General features: G+C 37.5%; 1 protein-coding gene across 1 annotated transcript in view; it reads right to left on the bottom strand.

Annotated features, from left to right (window-relative positions):
• Positions 1-9,615: 9,615 nt before the first annotated feature.
• The window catches only part of LOC125236973 (sex peptide receptor), a 236,013-nt gene continuing 218,452 nt past the window's right edge, over positions 9,616-27,176 (bottom strand). Inside the window, exons 4-6 of the mRNA XM_048143890.1 lie at positions 23,470-23,570; positions 13,559-13,697; positions 9,616-10,827 (exon numbers count right to left, since the gene is read on the bottom strand). Coding sequence (XP_047999847.1) covers positions 10,279-10,827; positions 13,559-13,697; positions 23,470-23,570 — 789 coding nt within the window. The 3' untranslated portion in view covers positions 9,616-10,278. The remainder of the gene's footprint in view (positions 10,828-13,558; positions 13,698-23,469; positions 23,571-27,176) is intronic.

Below are 27,176 nucleotides of genomic sequence, written 5' to 3'. Positions count from 1 at the left end.
CTACTAGTCATGCTGCAACTCCAGTTAGCGCGTCAATCTGTGTAACCTCCTTCCCGTAACATAGCATAATTTGATTTATCAGCAAGTTATACTTATATATATGCTGTGGTTATACAAAAAGTCTTTCCTGTTCCAGCGCCCCACGCTTTTACAATCAAATATTATAATTAAAAGCACATAGTTTTTAAACTTCAGCTCACAAATAGAGACAACTTGAACGATCCATAATTTATTTTTGGCTTTTACGTGCATTTATAAAAGCGTGTTTTATAGTGTTTTTTAAACTATTAATTTATTTCTTTATAAGTAAAGTGTTTGAACTTGTCGCTCGTCCATTTTATTTCAATCTAACTAAACCAATCACGAGGGCGGCTTTATATACCCTCACATTAGAAGTACCTAGAATGTTCTACAACATACTAGAATATTATCGAAAACAATTAACTTAAGAAAGGAAATGTATAGAGTTTTGTAGAGTGTGTCATTACTTTTGTGCCAACCCAATATAAAATAATATATAATTCAATGAGCTAACACACGCACCGCCGATTATTTATATTTTATATTGAAGTACATGTGGGCATCGACGTAGGTACGTCTATGCCCACATGTACTTCAAAATATTATATCATAAAACGGTGAGGAATTTATCTGTATAAAATACAGGATTATAAAGCAAAATACAGGATGTACTTTTTATAACCGGCAATATTTAAGGAGGTGAAGTCATATAACTGTTACCGAATACAAAACACTAAGTAAAACTGCATCATAGTAAAAAAAAAACGCCCAATGGACTTGCCTCGCGTGACGTCACGTAGTGTTTTTAACCGTCGCCTCAAATCTTTCAAGAAGGACGGTTCTCAAGTCGTCTGTATGTTTTTTATTTTATGTTTGTTCCTCGATATCTCCGTCGTTACTGGACCGATTTTGAAAAAAAAATTTTTTTATTGACTATTGATATTACAGATTGGTCCCACTTTTCTCAGAATCCAGTTCTGATGATGCGATCCTGGAGAAATCGAGGGAACTCCTCAAATCTGAAAGGTGTACATATGGTGATTTTTGTGTTTTTAAAGGAACAGCATGCATTTACGTACGGAACAGTGACATTTGGTGCAGTGGAACTGCTGATGATGGCCAGAACGGAACTCTTCAAATCTGAACGGCACGCTTATAGTGACTTTGGTATTTTTCTAAGAACAGCATGCACTTACATCCAGAACAGTGACATTTGGTGCAGTGGAACTGCTGATGATGGTCAGAACCGGACTCCTCAAATCTGAACGGCACGTTTATAGTGACTTTGGTATTTTTACAAGAACAGCGTGCACTTTCGTCCAGAACAGTGACATTTGGTGCAGTGGAACTGATGATGATGGCCAGAACCAAACTCCTCAAATCTGAACGGCACGCTTATAGTGACTTTGGTATTTTTACAAGAACAGCGTGCACTTTCGTCCAGAACAGTGACATTTGGTGCAGTGGAACTGCTGATGATGGCCAGAACCAAACTCCTCAAATCTGAACGGCACGCTTATAGTGACTTTGGTATTTTTATAAGAACAGCGTGCACTCTCGTCCAGAACAGTGACATTTGGTGCAGTGGAGCTGCTGATGATGGTCAGAACCAAACTCCTCAAATCTGAACATTGAGAAATAATACATAGATTACAAAAGGACTTTTAAATAAGACAATTTTTAATCATGTATTTCTTATATTTAAAAAAGAAACAACCCCAATGAATGATCGATTAACGTTACACCGTTACGCCACCGTTTTTGACTTTCCCAAAAAAAAATCTCATTCCTATTTTTGGCCTCCGGTTTTACCTCGTGCCAAATTTTACCGCGCTCGGACCGAAGATAAAAAAAATCAAAGTCGGCCATTTTGAAATAGTGTAGTTCAAGCTTTTTTGAACTTTTTCCAACCGTTACGGAGATATGGTTATTAAAAAAAACTTCCATACAAATTTCAATTTGCCTTCAAAGACCGCCACTTTGTATCTTGAGGCGGCTGTCCACCCGTGTGCCGAATTTCAGCGCGCTCGGACCATTTTGAAATATAAAAAAAAAGTCGGCTATTTTGTTTTATTTTTAAATGTCATTCGATGGATCTCAGATGACTGTACAACATTTGTTCAAGCACTTTTAACTTATTTGTATTATTATGGAACCATGGCGACTAAAAAAAAACCTCCACACAAATTTCAATTGGCCCTCAAAGGCCGCCATTTTGAATTTTTCAAAAATATTCTTTTTGAATACTAATTTTGAGGTGGCCATCCACTCGTATGCCAAATCTCAGCGCGCTAGGACCATTTTGAAATAAAAAAAAAAGTATTAGTAGTATTATTAGTAGCCATTTTGAATTATTTTTAAGTACAACTTTTTTCTACTCCGAGACTTGTATGACATTAATTTGGTCGAGCACCCCAAGCTAACTCTTACGATTTAAAAGTTGCCATACAAAACAAAAGTGGCCAGTTTTCTCACATTTGCAGCAGTTTTAGGATTCCGTAGTCAACTAGGAACCCTTATAGTTTTGCCATGTCTGTCTGTCCGTCCGTCCGTCCGCGGATAATCTCAGTAACCGTTAGCACTAGAAAGTTGAAATTTGGTACCAATATGTATATGTATATCAATCACGCCGACAAAGTGGTAAAATAAAACGTAAAGCGGGGACTGGTTTTCTTTTTATTCCAACCCCAACGTGTGATAATATTGTTGGATAGGTATTTGAATAACGGTTTAATAAAATCGTTTTTTGGAAATATTAATATTTTCGGAAATAATCGATCCTAAAGGAAAAAAAAGTGTGTCCCCCCCTCTAACTTATGAATCATAATATGTTTAAAAAATATTAAAAAAATCACAAAAGTAGAACTGTATAAAGACTTTCTATGAAAATTATTTTGAATTTGATAGGTTCAGTAGTTTTTGAGAAAAATACGGAAAACTACGGAACTCTACACTGAGCGTGGCCCGACACGCTCTTGGCCGGTTTTTCCAAAAAAAAATTATTTCATTCCAATCAAGGCTGCTTGGAGATTCTACGACCAAAATTTGAGTGCTCTACGACAAACTTGAAAAATCGTCAAAAATAGTCGGCCACTTAGAAAAAAAATGGCGGCGTCAAAAACAGCCCAAGATCCTCTATGACATTTGGTCGAACACCCCCCGGCTATCTCCCGCCGTTTGGCCAGGCCGTCCAATATTTTTTTACCCGGAATAGGTAGACCGACGGTCGGATTTCTATAGGGTCGCAGGACAAACCTCTATACGGCCACACTAAACACTGCCACCGGCGGAACCTCCTTCTGGCTATTTTTGGAAAAATGTCAGTCGTGTTGCAGCTTTATATTATAATAGCTTTTGCACGCGGCTTCGCTCGCGTTAAAAAGAGACAAAAAGTAGCCTATGTCACTCTCCATTCCTTCAACTATCTCCACTTTAAAAAATCACGTCAATTCGTCGCTCCGTTTTGCCGTGAAAGACGGACAAACAAACAGAAATACTTTCACATTTATAATATTAGTATGGATAGATAAATGTGAGTAAAAAAATTACATACCTATTTTGATTACCATTTTTTTTTAAGGTAGGGTTAAATTCTTAACCAATTGGGATAATGTCGAAAGTCTGTGAAAAGGATTCTTATGCCATATAATGAGAATAATAACAATAATGGCTACTGCAGTCTCACCACCCGTGTTTGCACACACGCGCGCGCACACAGACACACGCGACTTTTGTTTTATAAGGTGTAGAGATATATTATACCGCCGTGCGCTTCGTGTCCATTATAAATGAAAATTAAGGAAAATATGGGAAATAATATTCAAGTTACAATTTATTTTACTGTTTTTGGGTTTTGTATTTATTTGCATCCATAAATATTTACCGTCATAAAAATTACACCCTGTATTGTGTAACTAAAAACTGAAATCAATAGTTACAATAATATTAATCACGGTATATGAATAGGAGTGCCGGATCGAATTAGGCACTTCAATATCGGAACAAAGGGTTCCGGAAATTCGAGGGAAATGTAAAATAAAATAATAGTGCATTAGGGTAATTCCGAAAGTCGTCTAATTACGAAAGTCACATAAAAATCACCATTATTTCCATCATATCAAGATTCCCTTTTCGGAATTACCACAGCATCATTCGGTATTACCCTAATGCACCACAATAAAACTTAACTATAGTTTAGCTAGTTTAATTCGTTTATTTTAGATACCTTTACGTGTTTTCGAGATTTATAATTGGTCTGTTTTCATTACTAATGTAATACAGTTCTTAAGGTTAGTAATGTATAAGTTTTAATTGGGAAGACATGCAAAAAAAAATCAGGAGAATCCCGCCAAAGCCCGAACTTCTGGCAGTTCTGGCAATCTTAAATTATGTATGACTGCGCACGAGAAGTAGGTACCTACGCCTCGTGTCACAGCGCGGCGTCGCACCAGCGGCATGCGCCAACCTGATTGGCTATCGGTTGCGCGCCACACAGCGCGAAAATTTAAAATACTATTGCGTTGCGTTTTATTCTGCCAAATATTGAAAACCCATGGATGAAAGTGACCCAAATTAAAAATGATGACTTGATATCATATTATAATTATGTAGACGTCAACTTTTTAACATGAAAATTTTTTTGAGGCTTTGACAGGGTTTTTATTAAAAAATTTTTTTTTTTAACCTAAGCATTGGATGAATGTGACACACTTTTAAAATATATATATATAACAATGTCCTGAATAGTATAAGACTTCACTTACCAACTCTAATATTTTATTAGGTGTTTAAGGGCCAATATTAGACATTTTTAAAATATAATTAAACCCATCTATGAAAATGACCCAAAATGCATATGTACATCGGCAACCACGTTGTTTTTACATAGATACAAATAATTTCTTCTCGAATATTTTTTTGACTGAACACTGCTTAAAAATAGAAATACCTAAATTTCGAGCTAAGCAAGTACCTAGGACGACCCAAAATATTATTTTTATATTTGATCAATGGTCTGAAAACCATATGCAAAAAGTAAGCAACATGAATATTATCGAAACCTCAAAAGTTATCGCTACCCGACTACTAGTAAAAAAAAGCTTTAAATATTTTGTGTAGATTCAGAAATAAGTTTTTTTGCGAAAATTTCATTTTTGGCACAAGCTTTTATCGCCGACTATACCTTTCGTTACTCCATCGTAGACCACGTCTTTGCCTTTGGCTAGTCTGTGGCCAAGAGTAAGCCCATTTTTAATAAAAAAATAAGTATTTTAGCATAAAAAATATTTTTGGCACAAGCTTTTATCGCCGACTGTACCTTTCTTTCAATAGTTATCTACTGCTCTCGGAGACGTTTCTAAAAACCCCTTACCCGATGGGGATACGATGTTTCATAACAGAGTTTCTACGACTACCTTTCTGCTTCATCATCAGATCAGCTCCATGATACCATAATATTGCATTGTCACATCATTTACATATGTGTGCAAAATTTCAGCTCAATCGGAAACCGGGAAGTGGGTCAAATTTAGCTTCTACGTTTTGACCCAAGAATAAAAGCTTGTAATCAATACTAATATTATAAATGAAGGAAGTGTGTGTGTTTCTTTGTCCGTTCTTCACGGCAAAACGGAGCGACGAATTGTCGTGATTTTTTAAGTGGAGATAGTTGAAGGGATGGAGAGTGACATAGGCTACTTTTTGTTTATTTCTAACGCGAGCGATGCCGCGGGCAAAAGCTAGTATAATATAAAATTCAAATTCAAATTTCAGAAATTCGACTTGTTACATCTTGTCTTCGCAGCTTTGAGAAATATTTAAAAGTCAGTTCTTTTACAGTTAAATTACGGTGAAATTCTTAACCCACTCTAAACATATAACGTTGAATAGTTCTATTATTTATGTATTCAGTTTAATTCATACTATTATAATACACACACACTTTCCAATTTATAATCCATACTAATATTATAAATGGGAAAGTGTGTGAGTCTGTTTGTTTGTCCGTCTTTCACGGCAAAACGAAGCGACGAATTGTCGTGATTTTTTAAGTGGAGTTAGTTGAAGGGATGAAGAGTGACAAAGGGTACTTTTTGTCTCTTTTTAACCACCAACTTCCCTAAAATAGGGGGTGGAAGTTTGTATGAAGTATTCCACAATTTTAACGCGAGCGAAGCGAAGCGGGCAAAAGCCAGTAGGGTGAGGGTGCATTGGGGTAATTTCGAAACACAGAAATGCTGGGATAATTTCGGAAGGAGAAACTTGATATGATGGAAATAATGCTGATTTTTATGTGACTTTGGAAATTACCCCTATGCACTCTATTTATTATAATTATAATGACCATTTTTATATTAAAGGAAAAGATGGAAAAATTTACGCTTCCGGCGGGACTTGAACCCGCATCCTTTTTGCAATCCGTGCAATGCTCTTAACCAATTGAGCTACGAAAGCCACGCCGGACATCGCAAATCTTTCCATCTTTTCGTTTAATATAAAAATGTTTAGAATCGTTAGCAGACGTTTCTGCTTCTTAAAAATTTAATTTATAATGACCATATTTATATTATAAATTTAAATAGATATCATACACGAAAGAAAAAACGACAGGGCCCATTGGCGGCCGAGCCGGGAATCGAACCCGGGTCTTCAGCTTACGCGGCTAACGTCCTCACCACTAGACCACCCGCCCGCCGTGGTACCCGACGAAATTTCTCTAGTGTATGTTATCTCTGATAAGGCTAGGGGCCTTTGACCAACTCTAAGGGCGAGCAATTAGTGCTTGCACCTCCTATCAGAGATAACATACACTAGAGAAATTTCGTCGGGTACCACGGCGGGCGGGTGGTCTAGTGGTGAGGACGTTAGCCGCGTAAGCTGAAGACCCGGGTTCGATTCCCGGCTCGGCTGCCAATGGGCCCTGTCGTTTTTTCTTTCGTGTATGATATCTATTTAAATTTATAATTTATATATAGTAGTGTGACTACTTGAAAAAAGAACAAATCGAAAAATATTCAATAAAATAATTTGATTTGTTCCCTGGTTACCATATTTATATGTTTGTGGTTTACTATCTACTAAAACTACTCACAAAGCAAACCAACTGTTATTAGCTTCATAATACCCCTTTGCACAGTTACTATGTTAGTTAATGAGGTACTACATTATGTTATATTAATGTACAAAGCTACTTAGTCTTTAATTAAACATTATTAAATAGCTTGCATATTATTTTGAAGTAATTAGTGGCATATTGAGCTGATATTACTAAAGCTCGACGGTTCCCAAGTAATAATTTGGATTTCGTATAATTCCATCATTACTGCAAAAAGGTATGCGATGGAAATTTTACCGTTAAAAGAATATTAGTTTAATGGAGTATTTTAAGTGCGCCCTCGATTTATACCTGTTTTGAATAAAATAAATAAATATAATTTAATACAATAAAATTATTGGCACCATAGTTTCTACTATGGATCCAAGAAGTAAAACATTCGCTTTTATAGTTCGACTATGTCACTTATCATACGCATTCACTGCCATAAGCCCGCCATTGTGGATTCAATTAGGGTTGCATGAGACTTTAACTATGATCCAGTTTAACGTATAAGATCTTTATATAGAAAACAATACTTGTTTTCAATGTTTTACTATAGAAAGATCTTCTAAACAGTTTTTTTTTTATAAAACATATAGTAAACTCAGCTATAACGCTATTGTGTTTTAAAAGAGATACCGAAACCATTATTCCACAGTTCTGTGATATAAAAGAGTAATTGTGACGTATACGGCGATGAGATATAAAATGCATTAGAAAACGACTATTAACGCTTTTCAAAGCTATATAAACGTATCCTGAAAACTTCATTATACAGGAAAATAGCTCTATAATGGTATTCATATCACTACTACAGTGTTAAATACTGTAGCAGTGTTTTCCAAAGCCACTATATCCCAAAATAGTGGTATAGTTAGGTTTTAATTTCTGTTAAAATACGACTACTAAAAATACTATAAGCGGCTTGTTGGGAACCTTAATAGCGCAAATTGATAGCATAACAGTGATTCCTAACACTATTATACAATAATATTGTTCTTTAGTAGGTTATTTGATCCTGTAATAGACCAGGCCTATAGCGGCTCTATAAAATGGTGATATAAACGTTTACATCATTTCCTAATAACACCTTTTAGGTGTATAACACAACAACTATAGCGGCTTGTCGGGAACCTTAATAGCGTAAATTGATTGCATAACAGTGATTTCTAACACCATTATATAATAATATTGTTCTATAGTAGTCATATTTGATCCTGTTATACACCAGGCCTATAGCGGCTCTATAAAATGGTGATATAAACGTTTACATCACTTCCTAATAACACCTTTTAGCTGTATAACGCAACAACTATAACGGCTTGTCGGGAACCTTAATAGCGCAAATTGATTGCATAACAGTGATTTCTAACACCATTATATAATAATATTGTTATATAGTAGTCATATTTGATCCTGTTATAGACCAGGCCTATAGCGGCTCTATAAAATGGTGATATAAACGTTTACATCACTTCCTAATAACACCTTTTAGCTATATAACGCAACAACTATAGCGGCTTGTCGGGAACCTTCATAGCGCAAATTGATTGCATAACAGTGATTTCTAACACAATTATATAATAATATTGTTCTATAGTAGTCATATTTGATCCTGTTATAGACCAGGCCTATAGCGGCTCTATAAAATGGTGATATAAACGTTTACATCACTTCCTAATAACACCTTTTAGCTGTATAACGCAACAACTATAGCGGCTTGTCGGGAACCTTAATAGCGCAAATTGATTGCATAGCAGTGATTCCTAACACTATTATACAATAATATAGATCTATAGTAGTCATATTTGATCCTGTTATAGACCAGGCCTATAGCGGCTCTATAAAATGGTGATATAAACGTTTACATCACTTCCTAATAACACCTTTTAGCGGTATAAGCTTATAGAGCTAAAAGGTGTTACTGGAGGCTTTTATACGACAAGCGGTCACGCCGAAAACCTTTATACGACATCTATAGTAGCTTTTGGCGTCGAAAACCAAAATTATAGCACTAAAATGTTACTTGGGTTGTTATCCATAATATTTATAAATATAGGGGTAGTCACCTCATTCATACCTGTTACCCTACCTGTGTTCATACATAACATATTGACTGTTAGACCAACCCTCAATGATAAATTTCGGTTATATATTTTTTGCAAACTCTTTTATACTTACCTATTTTTTTTTTGTTACTGAACTTTTTTGGCGGCTAATTCGCGCTTTTTTGCCCCCCAAAAACAGCCCCCATGATCAAAATGTATTTATTTACATGTCCATCTTTGGGTCACATACATGTGTTATGGGTTAGTGGTTTCGGAGAAAATGTCTGTGGCGGACGGACGTACACAAAGACGGGTGCTTGTTTTAGGTTCGGACTCGGAACTTGAAAATTCAGAATTTATCCAACCATAAATTAAATATAAGAAGAAAATATTATTATAGCAGAAAATAACTTACGTATACGGGCAGTTAGAGATTAAAACAAGAGGTAATAATTACAATTCTTTATTCAGTTACAGTGAACTTAAATGATTTTTTGCAATGGTACTTAATACAAAATTCATCCAATTTAGACAACGCACGGTCAAAGAAGCACAGAAATCACATATATTTCGTGTGTAACACAAAGCTTTTGTGTGTAACATAATACATAGTTGCATAAAACATCTACAAATACTTTATACAACGTAACACATTTCGGTGTACACGAAACGTTTATATAAATTTAAATATAGTTAAATATTTACAGAAAAAAAAACTTTTATCAACATCAATATTTTACAATAAACATAATTTCTGATACTTTTTCTGAATGGGGGCTCTCCATTCGCGGACTTTGACAGTAGCTGATTAACAAAAAAAAAAAACAATGATTTATATGTATTTACTAAATAGTTCATAATCAGGTAACAGCCAAAGTCTCAAAAAAGTAGCCGAAAATGTACAAAATTACAACATTCAATTTTACGCTACAACTATTTATAAATATTTATATTTTTTAACACAAAGGCCGCTGAAACAAATCGCCAAAAAATCTACACTTTATCATTTCTTACATTTTGATATGTCTATAATAACTATATAAAATAGACAAACAAAAACTACAATCTATCAATGAAAATAGCACAGTTTATATACAAAATACTCTTAATTTTTTACAGTACAGTTTCATTAGTGCAAGTTCTAGGTCCATTAACTAGGGAGTATCTACTAGAACCGCCATTTTTCCTACTAGTAACAGCTCCCCTAATGAACAACTCTTTGAAAGTTTCCCTAAATTGCCTAGACATGCCGCAGTAGATAGCAAAGTTGATGGGATAGGAGACGATGATGAAGAAATTGGTGATGAGGATGAGGATATTAGCAATATGGTAGTCTAAGATCTCGACTAAGCTGCTGGAGATGATGTGTAAGATGGTAACGACGGCGACGGGGATTTCTACTAATAGGAAGACGGTGACGACAACGATGAGCATAAGGGTGGTGCAGTTGGAATCCCTGAGTCTCTTGCATTCGGATTTTCTGTTTTCTTTGAAGAGCTTCTGCCGGTTGAGCTGAGCGGTGCGCATGGCCCTGAAGAGCAGGATGTTGAGGACCACGAGGGATGTGCAGGGGATAAGGTGGACGAAGAGGACTCGGAAACCGAAGTAGGAGATGAAATACGCGTCCAGGGATAGAGAGTGCACCCATGGAGCTATTTGTATCTGGAACAATAAAAAAGAGACAATTTAAAACCGATACGTTGATGAAAATGTTTGAGTTTGTCTTTTTTGTCAAAAAAATTAGAGAGCTTAGATAATTAAAAGTGGAAAAATTGTGAGAAAAAATTGTGTTTATGAGTACATTATACTGTAATAAATGTCATAGACAACACATAAACTGAAATAGATGTTATATACACTTAGATACTTTGGTATTTATTCTTCTTTGTAAAATTAAAAAGCTCAAATGGAAGAGCACTGGTCTATCTATTCAGTGATAGCGGGTTCATATGCCATAAAAAAAATCTACTTGCAATTCATCTCTAAGCTTAATAGGTAGCAATAATAAGAGTAGCATACATATATTGCAAATGTGACTGCTTGGTACTAAATTATTTTGTTACTTTTTTGTAATGCATTTTATGGAACAACTGTTTACTTATGGAAGTAAAACCTTTATTCCTAGGTACAGTCAACCAATTGGAACCCTAGGGCACTGTAGGACTATATCATAGTGACGTTATAAATCAGATTATAACAAATCTCTTACTGCTCGTCAATTTGACATGGTTGTAGAGTGGCCTAGGGTTCCAATTGGTTGACTGTACGCAACCGCTTAGCATGCCTATAGCGTGTTCAAATGTAAATGAAATCGAATTACTAACGATCGAGCGTAAAAGGGCACTTAGTCAATAATACAATTGCTCACACTTCGCAAGCGTATCGTAGCTAGTCTTTGTCTCTTCTGACACACCTTGGACAATAAATGGATAAATAAATATTATAGGACATTCTTACAAAGATTGACTGAGTCCCACGGTAAGCTCAAGAAGGCTTGTGTTGTGGGTACTCAGACAACGATATATAATTATACAAATACTTATATGCATAGAAAACATCCATGACTCAGGAACAAATATCTGTGCTCATCACACAAATAAATGCCCTTACCGGAATTCGAACCCGGGACCGCGGCTTACCAAACCAAACCAAACCGGTCAGTGGCGATAAAAACATGAAAAAAAAAAGAAAATATTATGAAAGAAGCGCGTACCTACGCAAACAGTCTACGCTCGTGTAGGTGAATGAGTACTATGCTTGTATGAGTGAGATTATAACTGCTCGAATGGTCGCGTTGACACGCGTTGTGAGGTAACCGAGAGCGGGTGGGCAGCACTTTCAGCGGGGAGCGGGAGTGGCCTTATTGTACGATAGTATACTTTATTAGAGGTATACTGTGCTGCAGTGGCACGACAGAGCTAGACAGAATTTAGATCGCCACGTATCGTCAACGATTGTCACTTTGGATAGGCCGGCTGAGTTCGTACCAGGCGCGGCTGGGTTTTCCAGGTTATGTCAATTCAATAGATTTTATTTGTTTCATACTATTTCGCGGTGGAATATAACTTGCGAAGAAGCGCGGTAGCTGGTGCAGAAACGTAAATACTTAAATAAATATTGGGGACACCTCAAACATATCGACCTAGACTAAACACCTTAACCAAAACCAAAGAGGATCGAGTATTATAGAGAGTTACTGTCAAAGTAAAATGTGTAATCACAGTACATAGACTGCCATCTCTCGACACAGGCTTCAAACTTTTGAACCTCAGTTTTGACAATTTGGCCCATATTGTTAGCATGATATGTGTTAAAATGTCACATATTAATATTAGCGCCATCTAGCCGAGCATTCCCCAAAGGTGTAACGCCCTCTTGGCCACCGTACCTTTTTCTCTATGGCTTTGAGGTATGTTTTTTTCTTAGGCCTTGGCCGTCTATACGAAGTTACATAGGTCTTTGCCAAAACTAAGGCATGATATCTCTGTTCATCACACAAGTAATGTCTCTTTCCGGGATTCGAACCCAAAACCAACAGATTAGAAGGCGGGAACACTACCCACGAGGTCAGACCGGTCGGTAAGTATATCGATGTATATCTGATAAAACCGAAAACCGTAGGGTCTTGCCACACTAGTATGAACTAGCGAAGAAGCGAAGCTGATAATGAAACACTGCTATGCCGATCTCTCGATCGAAAATCTGATAAAACCCTATGCATGTAACCACTGTAAATTATACCGGGTGCCCGGTAATTAATGGACAACCTTTTAACCACCAAGAGCACCTTATACTGGTCCAGAAAATCGACTTTTAGGTTTAGTAAAAGTCGCCTGGTTTTCGAGATTTTCACACTTTTTAAAATTTTTGGTAGTATTAAAATTTTAAAAATTGTGAAAATCTCGAAAACCAGGTGACTTTTACTAAACCTTTCTTTGACCAGTATAAGGTGCCCTCTTGGTGGTTAAAAGGCCTGTCGCCTGGTTTTCGAGATTTTCACACTTTTTAAAATTTTAATACTTCCTAAAATTTTAAAAAGTGTGAAAATCTCGAAAACCAGGCGACTTTTACTAAACCTTAATGTCGGTTTTCTGGACCACTATAAGGTGCCCTCTTGGTGGTTAAAAGGTTGTCCATTAATATCCATTGAAATTTTAAAAAGTGTGAAAATCTCGAAAACCAAGCGACTTTTACTAAACCTTAAAGTCGATTTTCTGGACCAGTATAAGGTGCCCTCTTGGTGGATAAAAGGTTGTCCATTAATTACCGGGCACCCTGTATACCCGACCCACATTCTCATACCTGTCCTCGTGACATTGTAGCTCACTCAGAAACAGCGCTATACTGATGTAAACTTAATAAAACCCTATGCATGTAACCACTGTAAACATACCCGACACACATCTTCATAATGCCCTCGCCACACTGTGTGGTGTGGGATAAACTGGCGGTCGAAGAAGCGAGGCAGCTGATGCAGGAATGCCGCTATGCCGATGTAGATCAGGCATTTGGTTACGCGCGGCATTGTACACCTGTAACAAAAATGTTTTGTTAGTTTTGCTACGTAGGCTTAAGCAAAGAGGATCGAGTATTATAGAGAGTTACTGTCGAAGTACCTAAAATGTGTAATCACACTGCCATCTCTTGACACAGTCTTTAAACTTTTGAACCTCAGTTTTGACAATTTGGCCCATATCTAAGAATATGGGCCAAATTGTGTTGGCTTGGTAATTTATGTTTTAAAATGTCAAATATTAATATTAGCGCCATCTAGCTGAGCGTACTCCAAAGGTGTAATGTCATCTAGGCCATCGTACCTTTTTCTGTATGGTACTGAGGTACGTTTTTTTCTTAGACTTTATTTCTCTATACGGAGTTATATATATATGTCTATATCTGATATGGGTTCCATTGTGACTATAGTGACTATAGCCCTAACTGACCCATATCACATAGTCGATTTCTGTTTTATTAACCCAACATGCGGGTACTTCAACACTGTATAAAGAAATATCTACTTTAAATTGTTATACTATTTCAAAACATAAGATTTCAAACTGCTAAAATGAAATAAACAATACAAAATAATATTCTTCCTTCATTATTTCAAAAGCTATAAAGAATACGACAGATAAATAAGCTTTACAGCCTTATCAAAACGCAGGAATATTAAAAACGAATCAAACTCTTAAGAGGAATAACGACCGCTTCCTCAGACGAGTGTCTGCATTTTCCTCTCTAGTTGACCTGTAGGCAGTATTTGTCCAACTTTAGTCAAAGCTAGCAATGCACTGAAGAGAAGATTCCAAAATTGAAAATGTTGTCTTGCTATGATTTTTCGCATATTAATGGCCATGATTTAAGGTTCTATGGCATTTAATGTGTTAATAATAAAATGCCAATGTGTAACTTTAAGCTATCGTCAACCTTTTGACAAGTTTGCCTAATACATCTTAAAGAGAATGTTCAACTTGTGCGAATGTCCCAACTAGTATGAGAATTATTTCATGAAAATTTCTAGTACTTAATGTACATTTTTAGTCAAAGCCTAAGAGGTTTGCTTAATTTATAAAAATAACTTGACAAAGCGTTTTTAAGAGAAAATAAAATGTATCCACAATTATGTTTAATTTTTCAAATATTATGACATATTTACAAAAATATTTAATAGGTAGGGTTTCTAATGGGTCGGCAACGCGCATGTGACAGACCTTGAGTTACATGCATCCATAGATTGCGGTGACCGTTTTCCATCAGGCGGGCCGTATACCTGTTTGCTACCAACGTGGTATAAAATAGGGATACAATTATTGTGTGATTCTATCATAAGAAATATAAACTTTAAAAATGTAAATTAATGTTGTATCGGCGATGGTAGTGCAGGTGCTGTCAAAAATGTTTTTTTTTTATAAAACGCTGAGAGGATAATGGGATCTACATTTGTATGGAGAAGTGGTCTCTTTCCCTCTTAACGGACGAAACTGTTGGCTTACGTAAAATGTTTAACGCCCCAAGTGGGTTTAGCATAGCAATGAGTTTCTCTTCCGGACTCCTTTTTAAACTTCCTTATTGTTTTACCAGTTTAGTGGTTGCTCCAGAAATAATATTTTGAAGGACGGATCTTTTTAATTTTTTTCCTATGAGTTTTTGACTTATTTTATAAAATATTTTTTCGGTCGGTCGAGTTGGTGTAGAGGTGAGCACGTCAGCCGCGATAGCAGGAGACCCGGGTTCAATCCCCGGCTCGGCCACCAGAAGGCAAAGTCACTTTTTCTTTCGTGTATTATATCTATTTTAGTTTATAATTTTAGTGATTATTTATTTAAAAGAAAGATGTTTCGTGTCACGTAATACCTTACGTAAAATAATTAAAAAACAAATCTGCTTACGAAACATACATACATACATACATACATACATACATACTTACAATCACGCCTGTATCCCATAAAGGGGTAGGCAGAGCACATGAAACTACTAAACCTTCAGGGCCACTCTTGGCAAATAAGGCGTTAAAAGAAAACGAAACTGTGGCATTGCAGTGACAGGTTGCCAGCCTCTCGCCTACACCACAATTTAACCCATATCCCATAGTCGCCTTCTACGACACCCACGGGAAGAAAGGGGGTGGTGAAATTCTTAACCCGTCACCACACAGGCAAACACACATACACACGAAACATACATACATACAATAACGTCTGTTTCCCATAAAAGGCTAGGCAACACATGAAACTATTCAAGTTTCAGTGCCACTCTGGCAAATAAGGGGTTGCAAGAAACAAAATTGTGACATTGCAGTGACAGGTTGTCAGCTTCACGCCTACGGCCGTAGACCCGTCGTGAGCTTCTCAAGCCACTTTTACGTGTTTAAGCTCCAACTTCCCGGTCCACCAGCGCGCCTCTCAGGGACGCTCCGGGCCTTCGGCCCTACGCGGAGCTCGGCCTTCGGCATCCGCTGGGTTTCGAAGCTCCGCGTCGCGCCTATGCCCCACAGTCCACTTCTACTAAAGCAGCGGTAATAAACGGGGTGGTGAAATTCTTAACCCGTCACCACACAGGGCTTACGAAGGTTCCCCTTGTTTTGGCATAATTTTACAATCAAGAATTCTTTTTGGCGTAATCTATATTGGCATAATTCACTTTTGCATAGACTGTTAAATGGCATAGTACAGTTACGCATAATTTGTCTAGGTATATTTTTGTTTGTCCGAATATATTTCATGCATAAAGGTTATTCACCGAATGGTTTTTACGCACAAATTATTTCTGCATAACATGGTTTAGTCGAAATTCACCACGCAGAATTTTGATCATAGGTAATACTACTATATTAATGTTGCAGTTCTAACCTAACCTAACTGAAATTCTTGACAAAATGTTGTATTTGCTGAGGTCGCAGTTCTAACCCAACCAAAACATGGGTGGATATTCTGATTTAAAGAAATATGCCAAATACAATTATGCGAATTAATTTTATTCATAAAACCAATCGGCGTAAATAGAATTATGCGAACTTATTTTTGGACAAAGTAATATCCGTATTATTTTTAGATTATGACAGATAAGTTTTCTGCCAAATTAACATTCGGCGAAAACCGATTATGTGAAGTCTGTTATGCGAAAATCGTTTCGGACAATTACAGTTATGCCAAATAGAGGGAATCCGCTTACGAAACATTGTTAAAATTTTAATTTATTTTACAATCTAGAGCAATCAGAATATGCGACCCAAATCGTTACATATGACCCGAGGGTTGACGAAAATCCTTGTTGGCAGCTTAAGGGCCTAATCCTGATTCCCTTACGTTTGTAATTCGGGAGGCATCCGCCTTAAGTTCCTCCTTAATTTATGTACACAGATTACTTGTTATAAGAATGAAGTAAGTTTTCATGTTCGTTAATAGGTACTATATCAGCAACAAACCATTTTTAAGAAAAAGTAGTTTATTATTTATAATCGGTTAAAAGGGTGTAGAAAAATAATGGATTTATTAATAATTATTAAAATGTGAGTTGTAGGGCGCCGTGAGACAAATAAATAAATAAAATAAATAAATAAATATTGGGGACACCTTACACAGATCAACTTAGCCCCAAACTAAGCAAAGCTTGTACTATGGGTGCTAAGCGACGATATACATACTTAAATAGATAAATACATACTTATATACGTAGAAAACATCCATGACTCAGGAACAAATATCTGTGCTCATCACACAAATAAGTGCCCTTACCGGGATTCGAACCCAGGACCGCGGCATAGCAGGCAGGGTCACTACCGACTTAGCCAGACCGGTCGTCAAATAGTGATATTAATGACCAAATAGTGATATTTCATTGACAGGTTGCCAGGCCATCGGCCACACCAAATAAGCCCATATTTAACAGTCGACTTCTACGACACCCACGAGAGCACTGTGGTGAAATTCTTAGCTCATCACCAGCCGTGGTTCACGACGTGGTTGACAACGAGAGGCAAAATAAAATAATCGTAAGTGGAGTGTCCAGGATGTGCAGTGACGTCTAGTAGACAAGTGATATATGTATGTCACCTCTTTATTAGCGCCAGGAAACACAAGGACCGCTGTTTAATGTAAACTTAGTTCTGAACAGTCACGGCCGATTTCACAATATTTTTGCTAATAGGTACTTTGTTTTCTTCGTTCACTAACTTTAATCCTGTGATGTTATCTTGTCAATAAAATAGCTGACTGGCGGTCTGGCGTAACTTGCATTCTCGAACACGTGAACACTATGAATTTCATACATCAAGTACCTATCGATTCACTCACGAGAGCGCTAGTTGCTAGACCGCCTAGTATATGCAAAAAGACAAATTCGAGTCATGAGAGACTCGACAGAAAAAAAAGAAAAAAAAAGAAGAAAAATAATGAAATATTTTTAACAATTATACTCCTACCTAACCCTACCTGCCTCCGTAATCGAATATTGGTAATTTATTTTTCTATCACTTTTTGCATATGGAGCCAAGTTTGTGATAATTAATGAAAAATAATGTATTTTTAGTTAAGGTGGCTAGTATATAAGCGCTTTGGTTAATGGTGTAATGCTTATGTAAATATGTATGCTAAAATAAATGAAATAAAAAGGAAAAAATACCATTTTTAATATTTTAGATGTCAGTGTTAGGCTATAGAATCAGACTTTTAAATAAGTGTTAAGGGATAAAAAAAACTGTGGGACGTATTTACATCGTGACTTTGACCACGCTAACATTGCACAAACGTGATGGTCGTACAATACATACCTAGTTCTCTATTTGACATGGCACTATAAAAATGTAGTATAATCCGACTACTGCGGACTGGAGATGGATTGTACACACTCTTTGGAGAGGGGAAAGAAATCTCGACTGGAAACCACAGAATGCAAGCCGTGGCCCCGGGCGCCCTGTCCACTCATGAAAGCGGTCCGTCGAAAATGAGCTACGAGCGGCTGGTTTGAGCTGGAGCGAGGCCACAAGGGTGAAGATAGGAAGGCGTGGCGCGTGCTTGTGAAGGCCCTTTACACCTCTGGGGTGCCTTAGGACTACAACAAGCACTGCGGAAACATTTATATACCTGTCCTGTTTCTCTTACCACACCTACACCATACATTTTTCCTTGTAATTTTATAGTAGCTAGTATTTCAGCCAAATTTTACGACGGCAATTAAATGCGGCCAAATAAAATATCAGCGTTACATCCTGTTTACTGCGGTTTTATGGACACGCAACTGGTTATGACGTCACTGGCCAAGATTTCTTTACGGAGAATTTTTACAGGAGCGGTATTCCGGTTAAAACTATAGACGGCCAACCAAATCTTGGCACTAGAAAAAGGTCAAGAGCGTGTCGGGTCACGCTCAGTGTAGGGTTCCGTAGCATCCCGTATTTTTCTCCAAAACTGTTCAACCTATCAACACATTTTTACTTTTGGAGCGATACTAACGGTCACTGAGATTATCCGCGGACGGACGGACGGATGGACAGACATGGCGAAACTATAAGGGTTCCTAGTTCACTACGGTACCCTAAAAAGGCGAAAAATTTTAAAATTCAGGGCTTACCGGACATTTGTTCATAAACCTTGACGTTAGCGGAATCATGGACGAGCCATAACATTTAAAAACTTATTGAAAATGTATGTTTAATTCTCAAAAAAAAATTTGATTCCGCGCCATTTTAGTGCCAAATTTTGGTTGACCGTCTGATAGTAATTCAATTCAATTCAATTCAATAATTTTATTTCGGAAAAATCCACATTGTTAGGGTACATTCCCTTAAACCTATGTTGGTTACATTTACATATTATTACATCTACAGAACTAAAACAATAATAAATTATACACTTGGCCTCTGGATGCCATATGTAGGTACACTATCCCAGTGTCTCCAGAAAGCACAAGCAGGCGATTCCAACACTAGGCGCACAAGGCTGTGGTGTCAAGGTGTTGGAGCTGTCTCGCACGCGACGCATCAGGGAGGCAGTTCTTTTGCGTATTATAGCACCGAAACTGTCAGTGCGGGCCTCAGCGAACATGCCAGTAGGCCTAGCACATGATGGCCGCGAGAGTATGTCGCCGCGAGAAAGATGACACGTCTTCCTCTAACTGTATTAATGACATAAGGACGGGTAGTCTATCTCGCGGCGACATACTCCCGCGGCCATCATGTGCTAGGCCTACTGACGCACTGCAATAACGAGTGCCTAATGCGAGTAATGCGTATGACAGGATATTATCAAAAATTCCGCATAACATGAGAAAATTATTACGCAATTTTCGATTGAGCACTAAGCTTATGATGTATTACGCCATGTTCGTAACAGTTGACGATCGGTTCATTTAACCATAATTGTTTATATATTAATATTGTCTTCGGTTACCGCGATAGTTACTCATGAAATAAAACTATGGAAACGGATTAAATCGCGTATAATGAATTTAAAATACATCCCGACGTTTCGAACTCTTTACAGCGTTCGTGGTCAACGGGTGACTGAGGAAAAATTAAAATGTGCAAAAGCTACCCACTTACAAGAAATATTAACGAACCATGACCACAAATAATCTAGATTTCTAAGGCAGGTTCACACACTATTAATAAAGCTAGTTATACAATATTCAAAAAATTTTACCATTACTCTGTTAAAAAATAATTAACCAATTAATCTACACAAAATTGACAAAGAAACAAACTGCAAATGTCCAACACCATACAACACAAATGCCTCACAGCCTTCGTCGTGCTTGTTCCATTATCAGATGTACTACTGGATCCCAAGCCGGTGGTAAAGTAAAGCCATCCTCTCTATTAAAGTTTGGATATTTCTTGATCTCAATGGCCTCTCGCAACATTCTGGGTATATATCGCTTCTCCTTAGCGAGAACCAGAGGCTTGTCAAACTTTATAGCATGATTGACTTTATCCATGACATGTTCAGAGACTGCAGACCTTTGCCGACGGTGCTTGACATCCGCTATGTGTTCCTTCACCCGTGTGGAAATGCTTCGTTTCGTCTGTCCCACATATGACAGGCCGCACTCACAGTCTAGCCTGTACACTCCCGCGCTTTGTAGAGGAGTTTGACATTTCACAGGCCTCAGGAATTGGGACATCTTCTTCATAGGCTTGAAATAAGTTTTAATAGAAGCCCGTTTCAAGATGTGGCTGATCCTATCTGTGACCCCTCTAACAAAAGGGAGAATTGCATTTGAATTTTGTGTAGATTAATTGGTTAATTATTTTTTAACAGAGTAATGGTAAATTTTTTTGAATATTGTATAACTAGCTTTATTAATAGTGTGTGAACCTGCCTTAGAAATCTAGATTATTTGTGGTCATGGTTCGTTAATATTTCTTGTAAGTGGGTAGCTTTTGCACATTTTAATTTTTCCTCAGTCACCCGTTGACCACGAACGCTGTAAAGAGTTCGAAACGTCGGGATGTATTTTAAATTCATTATACGCGATTTAATCCGTTTCCATAGTTTTATTTCATGTTTATATATTGTTTTCTCAGTGAGTGATTTTTGTAAATCTTTTGAGAAATAAATACCTATCTTAAACCATATTTGATGTTTGAGTTACATACTCACTGGCACATCCTACACCGGGGCAAACGACGCAACGGAGCCACGCTGTTACGTCATCGCCCAAATCAATTGTTTAGTTTATTGTTTGTTTTTTTCTCATGTTCTTATTTACTGTTTTTTTTAATTAAAGTTTCATGACGCATTGGATTTATCTGTAATGTCATTGAAATATGTTTTCAAATAAATAAATAAGTTCCGAGAAATTCATTGGTGAGTAATTCCCGAAAAGTTTGTACATTTGGATCACGTCTCCGATTTTGATAAAAATTGGTAGGCTGATGATGATGTTCATGATGCTGAGCAATATCCACTAGGTTTCCTTCTCTCACCCCTTCCTTTTTTGTAACCGAAAATGTATTGAAATCTAGTAACAAAAAAGGAAGGTTTCATACGTACTACCTGGGAAATTTTGGGAAATCTAGTGGATCTTGCTCAGCATCATGGACTTATCAGCCTACCAATTTTTATCAAAACCGGAGACGTGATCCAAATGTACAAACTTTTCAGGAATTGATGTGGTACGAGCGCGAATTCGAACCCGCGACCTCCAAACCACCAGGAACTACTTTCAAAATGATATTACCAGTAATCTCACACGCATTAACCCTGAAAGGGCAGTCGCAGTCGGAATATTCCAGGAATACCTACGGCGTTCCATTCCTGTGGCGTTCCTAAATATACGTTACGGCATTCTCCAAATATGTCACATTATGGGGATACTTGGGATGGATTGCGAATGGAAAATATTATACTAATTTAATACTTAGATGGTAACGAATTTAACCTGTTATTAAATTAAAATAGACACAAGTGCTTCTAAAAAAGGTGACTATTGTACCCAGTTGAGTAGTTTTGATATAATATAATGACTCGTTTTTACCCGAGGCGAGGCAATGCGATTTCGTCTAACGCACGACATAAAAGTATCGACAGTAAATATCACAATTTCATAAAAGTTTAACGTTCAAAATAGCGCTTGCACGGGTGGTAAAACCGCTATCAATTTGAGTTGTATAACCCTTTGGAAACTCGGCGTGTTAAGCGTAATACCTAGGCCGCCACGGACTGCAATGCACATCCTTTGTTCCTGCGGACCACTAATGTCAAAGAAAAGTACCTACTTAGGACGGCATGTACTTACAGCCCAAAGAATCTGGAATTTCCTGGATTCAACGGGCATAAGTAAGGATATTTAACCACAAAGGGCCGTCACAAAAGATCACTACTGGTCGACGTGACGCAAAAACGCCTACTATACCAAATATATTCCCTACCGCTTCTTTCCGCCATCGCCCTACGCGACAACACTTCATTCATTTAGATGGCTGGCAGTCCTCAACTGTGCGTTTCTCCAGAAACTTCCTGCCCGGCACAGCTAAACTGTGGATTGAATTGTCGCCTGCGGTATTTCCGGACCAATACGACCTTCAAATCTTCAAGAAAAGAGCGTACACCCATCTTAAAGGCCGGCAACGCACCTCCAACACCTCTGGTGTTTCGGGTGTCCATGGGAGGCGGTGATCGCTTACCATCAGGCGACCTGTCGGCTCGTTTGCCTCCTATCCCATAAAAAAAATGCAGCAGGTCGACTCAGGACACTTGTATGAGATTCTATTGTTTGACATGCACGCCGCACGCCACACCCCGCCCCGATGCACGCCATGTAAGATCGTCCTCTCAGACCTTACCGGCTCAGCCACGACATTGGTCTAAGCGCGGCAGCGGTGAGCGGCGGCCATACATTGGAGCGAGACACAGCGATGGGACTTTTCATTCGCACGTATGGCTGCCGCTCACCGCTGTCGCGCTTAGACCAATGTCGTGGCTGGGCCGTAAGGTGGTAAGAGAAAAATCCATACTTTTAATACTATAAATGGGAATCCGATCTGTGTGTGTCTGTTTGTTTGTCCGTTCACGGCAAAACGGAGCGAAGAATTGATATGATTTTTTAAGTGGAGATAGTTGAAGGGGTGGAAAGTGACATATCGTCACTACTTTGAAAAAATCTCGTATCTCACGCTGCTCCTCACAGTTAAAACGCAGTAAGTCTATATGCATTCCATACATACTTACTACAATTTTCTTTTCATTGACAGACAAGTTTTTTTAAAAGTAGTGACGATATGCTCCTTTTTGTCTCTTTCTAACCCCTTACCTAAAATGGGGGTGGAAATTGAATTTCAAAAGCTAGTAATTGCATATTTACCAGGTCCTCGCTACAGGTGCGTGGCATACGTAGATGTATCGTTGTACCGCTAAAGCCAGTGTTAGCCAGATGCTCGCCGTGTGAAACATAGCTGGGATGACCTGTGAACAACGAAGATATTATACTTATACATGTATAAATAAAAATAAAGAAATAAATATTGGGGACACCTTACACAGATCGACTTAGCCCCAAACTAAGCAAAGCTTGTACTATGGGTGTTACGCGATATACATACTTAAATAGATAAATACATACTTATATACATAGAAAACATCCATGACTCAGGAACAAATATCTGTGCTCATCACACAAATAAATGCCCTTACCGGGATTCGAACCCAGGACCGCGGCTCAGCAGGCAGGGTCACTACCGACTGAGCCAGACCGGTCGTCAATATTGACCGGGATATATAGTTTGTACTCTTGGCAGTTGAAAAAAGTGTAAACAAACCGGAGCTGTCAAATTTGACAGATCCAGGGGTAGTAAACCTTTTAAGACCAGATTGAAGAACAAAATTGTAGGTGGCTAATTACTTGGTACTTTTTATTTATGGTGAGCCAATATAAATGATTATAAACGCATAAATGGTAAGTAAGGTGAAAGTAAGAATGCGATACCTTGTATTTTTAGGTATTTAAAAACTGTGAACAAACCGTCAAAGGGGTTGTTTATAAGGTAACGTTTGGTTTCTGTTCAAGTTTTCGTATTTAAAAATAATTTAGCTCACTACTATTGTCCGTTCTATTCCAAGAACATATACTTTCGCTTAATTTTACCAAATATACAACAAAAGGAGTGTAGGTACAAGTTTCTAATGGGTCGGTACCTATTAAATATTACTGAATCAACTAAACTACCATCTAGTATAAAAAAAATACATAAATATAACAATCACCATCTCATACGGGGAAACGGAAGCTCGAAAACACAAATATCGAACTCAGAACAGATGATGATGATGATTGATACCAAGCATCAAACAAATAAAATTAAAAATCGCGTAAGGGTTAGTACCTTTATATTTTAGTAGTGTTACACCCAGATTAAAATACAACCGTAAGTTTTAAACCTCTGCAAAATTGGGTGCTTTTTGGTAGATGATTCCCAGAAGAAAAGAATAATATTCATTAAAGCAATGAAGATATGTTTGTATTTGTGAATATGTACATGTTTCGTCAAACTAAACGAAATTACATGTTATTGGAATGAAATGGAAAATTGCAGTGAGCTCAATTATTTTAAAATAAGGAAAAATCAGAACCAAACGTTACTAATAAACAACCATAAAATTTGACAGCTCGGGTTTGTTTACACTTTTTCCAACAGCCAAAAGTAAATACAACGTTATGAAGGTATATCTATTTTTCAGACAATTACAATTCCTCCAGCTCCAGGGATCTTTTAGAAGGGCAAAAGATCTGCCTGAGTGGAGGGCACTGCAACGTACAGCGACTTATGGTGGTTACGACCCACATTCATGAGGTTTCGACCAAGAAGAAGATGCCTATTTTTATAAAACTAAACACTTAAAGGTGATGTTACACGGGAAACACAATTGCCAGCAATTCACATACCGTCGCCGCGTTTGCTCAATAGTTGGTGCGTTAATTGCCTAGACCGCACTGAAGTTTCACCAATTTCATGTACTCTGCCTGCCCCTTTTGGGAAAACAGACGTGGTTTGTGTTCAAAATAGTACGAATTCAGTTCACCTATGTATAGCGATTTCTTGTAATAGGCTAGTTTACTTGCTCTAAATATGAAAGTCTATCCTAGACCGACCTCAATCAATCAACTTTAGATCTTATCACTAAATCAATAGACTCCAATTCTGCCTGTCAACCGTCTTCAACGGATATTGGCAGTTGACAGCCGAAATACTGTTTGAATTTCGAATAGTTGTCATTCAAAATGGCGGCGACATGGGAGTTATATTTAGACATTTTGAAGAAAGGTCTGGCCTATTTGGTACAGGGCGATTTACAAGAGCTAGCACAAATGCAACGCTTACGCAACATAAGCCTTTAAATATGCGACAATATCAAAAATATTTTATCACTGTATGATGATGAGCACAATTTTTCCATTATTATAAACTGGTCAGTGATTGACCTTAGTCGCACCTGATGGAAAGTGACGACAAGGCCGAAGTTGTAGCTCACTGGTTCAGTAATAGCCTATTCACTCTGGACTTGAATACACCCAGATTGTATTCGGCCGAGAATACAGATGAGGGGAGCATGTTCCATTCCTTAGCAGTTCGCATTAGGAAAGAAGAGGCAAACCTCTTCGTGCAAATGAAAGGTAGGTCGACAACGTAAGGTTGAAACAGCTCCCCTGGTTGTCTGGTGATGGAAAGGGGAAGGAGGAAACAGATCATGCAGTTCCTGTGCACACTGTATCCGGTAGAAGACGGACAAGGACGCAACTCGACGGCAATTTGTTCCTGAGTTACGAATATTTTCTACGTAGATATAGCCCTCCCTACTAAAAGTGTAGGTTATCCTAGGGTTAATTTTACAACAATTAACAAGTCAGGAAACTGCAATTAGCTATATGGATATGAGGAAGGCAATTTCCAAGCAAACACTGCAGTTTCAATATCGCAACATACAAACTTACAACGCGTCAGCAATTAAAGTGCGCTTGATTGCCTGCATGATTAAACAGATTCCATAAGATATAGCAGATACACCATTACTTAAAAGTCATAAGAAAGAGGCTTACGCTGCTATAAGGGCGATCCTATCGTTGGGTGCGAGTAATAATGTAGAAATTGCAGAACATTCCCAAAAAGCGGAAACATTTTTGAGAATGTTCGCAGAACATTCCCGCAACATGCAATTTATTATTTAAACAAGAGAATATGCTTGAAATAATGTTTAAATGGGCATAATATAAAACTATATGTTATTATAGGTATAATATTGTCTATTACAGTTAGCTATTTTGTTGATAAGTGATAAGTTACCTAAATTCTCACTATAAGTTGCTTAAATTCTCACTATACTTCAGGGAACATTTCAACTTACAGACTTCACAGTTTTAGTCCTGACTTTTTTAAATTTTTTTTGTATTTATATTATAAAACAAACTCTTTATTTACATGAACATATTTACATAATTATATAAGAAACTAAGACTAAACTTAAAAGCTAGCTAATGTCTAAAATAGGCCCTTTTTTAAATTAGGTACCGAACTATTATTTCTTGATGCCTGTTTTTGGTCATGCCAATATATGTATATACAAAAAAAAAACAAACAAAATAAAAACAAAAAGATAGCTGTCAGGATCGAACCTGAGAACATCGGCATACGAAGCCAGCGCACTACCACAGGACTACGTCTTGACTTGCTGAGTTCGACGAAATTATGGTATAAACTACGAAGTTACTAAGTATTCTGATAAATTCTCGTTCTCGAGAACATTCTCAGAAGTTACCGAAAATTCTCATGAGGAATGTTCTGCAACTTTGGAAACTTCTCGACCGTGCATTGCTAGGTGCGAGAGAATGTATTAGGAATTTTGAGCGCTCTCATCCTGATTGTGATTACTCTCAATGTGACAAACAGAACAAATATACACAGCAGCAGAAGAGAGAAAGTAACTATACATAGGTAGTGCAAACCGTCACTGCAGAATATCATACAGCCCCGATTCTATTGTCCAAATATTTTAAAAGTGGAGAAAAGATTCCCTTTT

Source organism: Leguminivora glycinivorella, chromosome 20, assembly GCF_023078275.1.
Source record: "Leguminivora glycinivorella isolate SPB_JAAS2020 chromosome 20, LegGlyc_1.1, whole genome shotgun sequence".
NCBI classification, from domain to species: domain Eukaryota; kingdom Metazoa; phylum Arthropoda; class Insecta; order Lepidoptera; family Tortricidae; genus Leguminivora; species Leguminivora glycinivorella.
The sequence above is the reverse complement of the archived record's forward strand: the minus strand, read 5'-3'. Positions and strand labels throughout refer to the sequence as shown.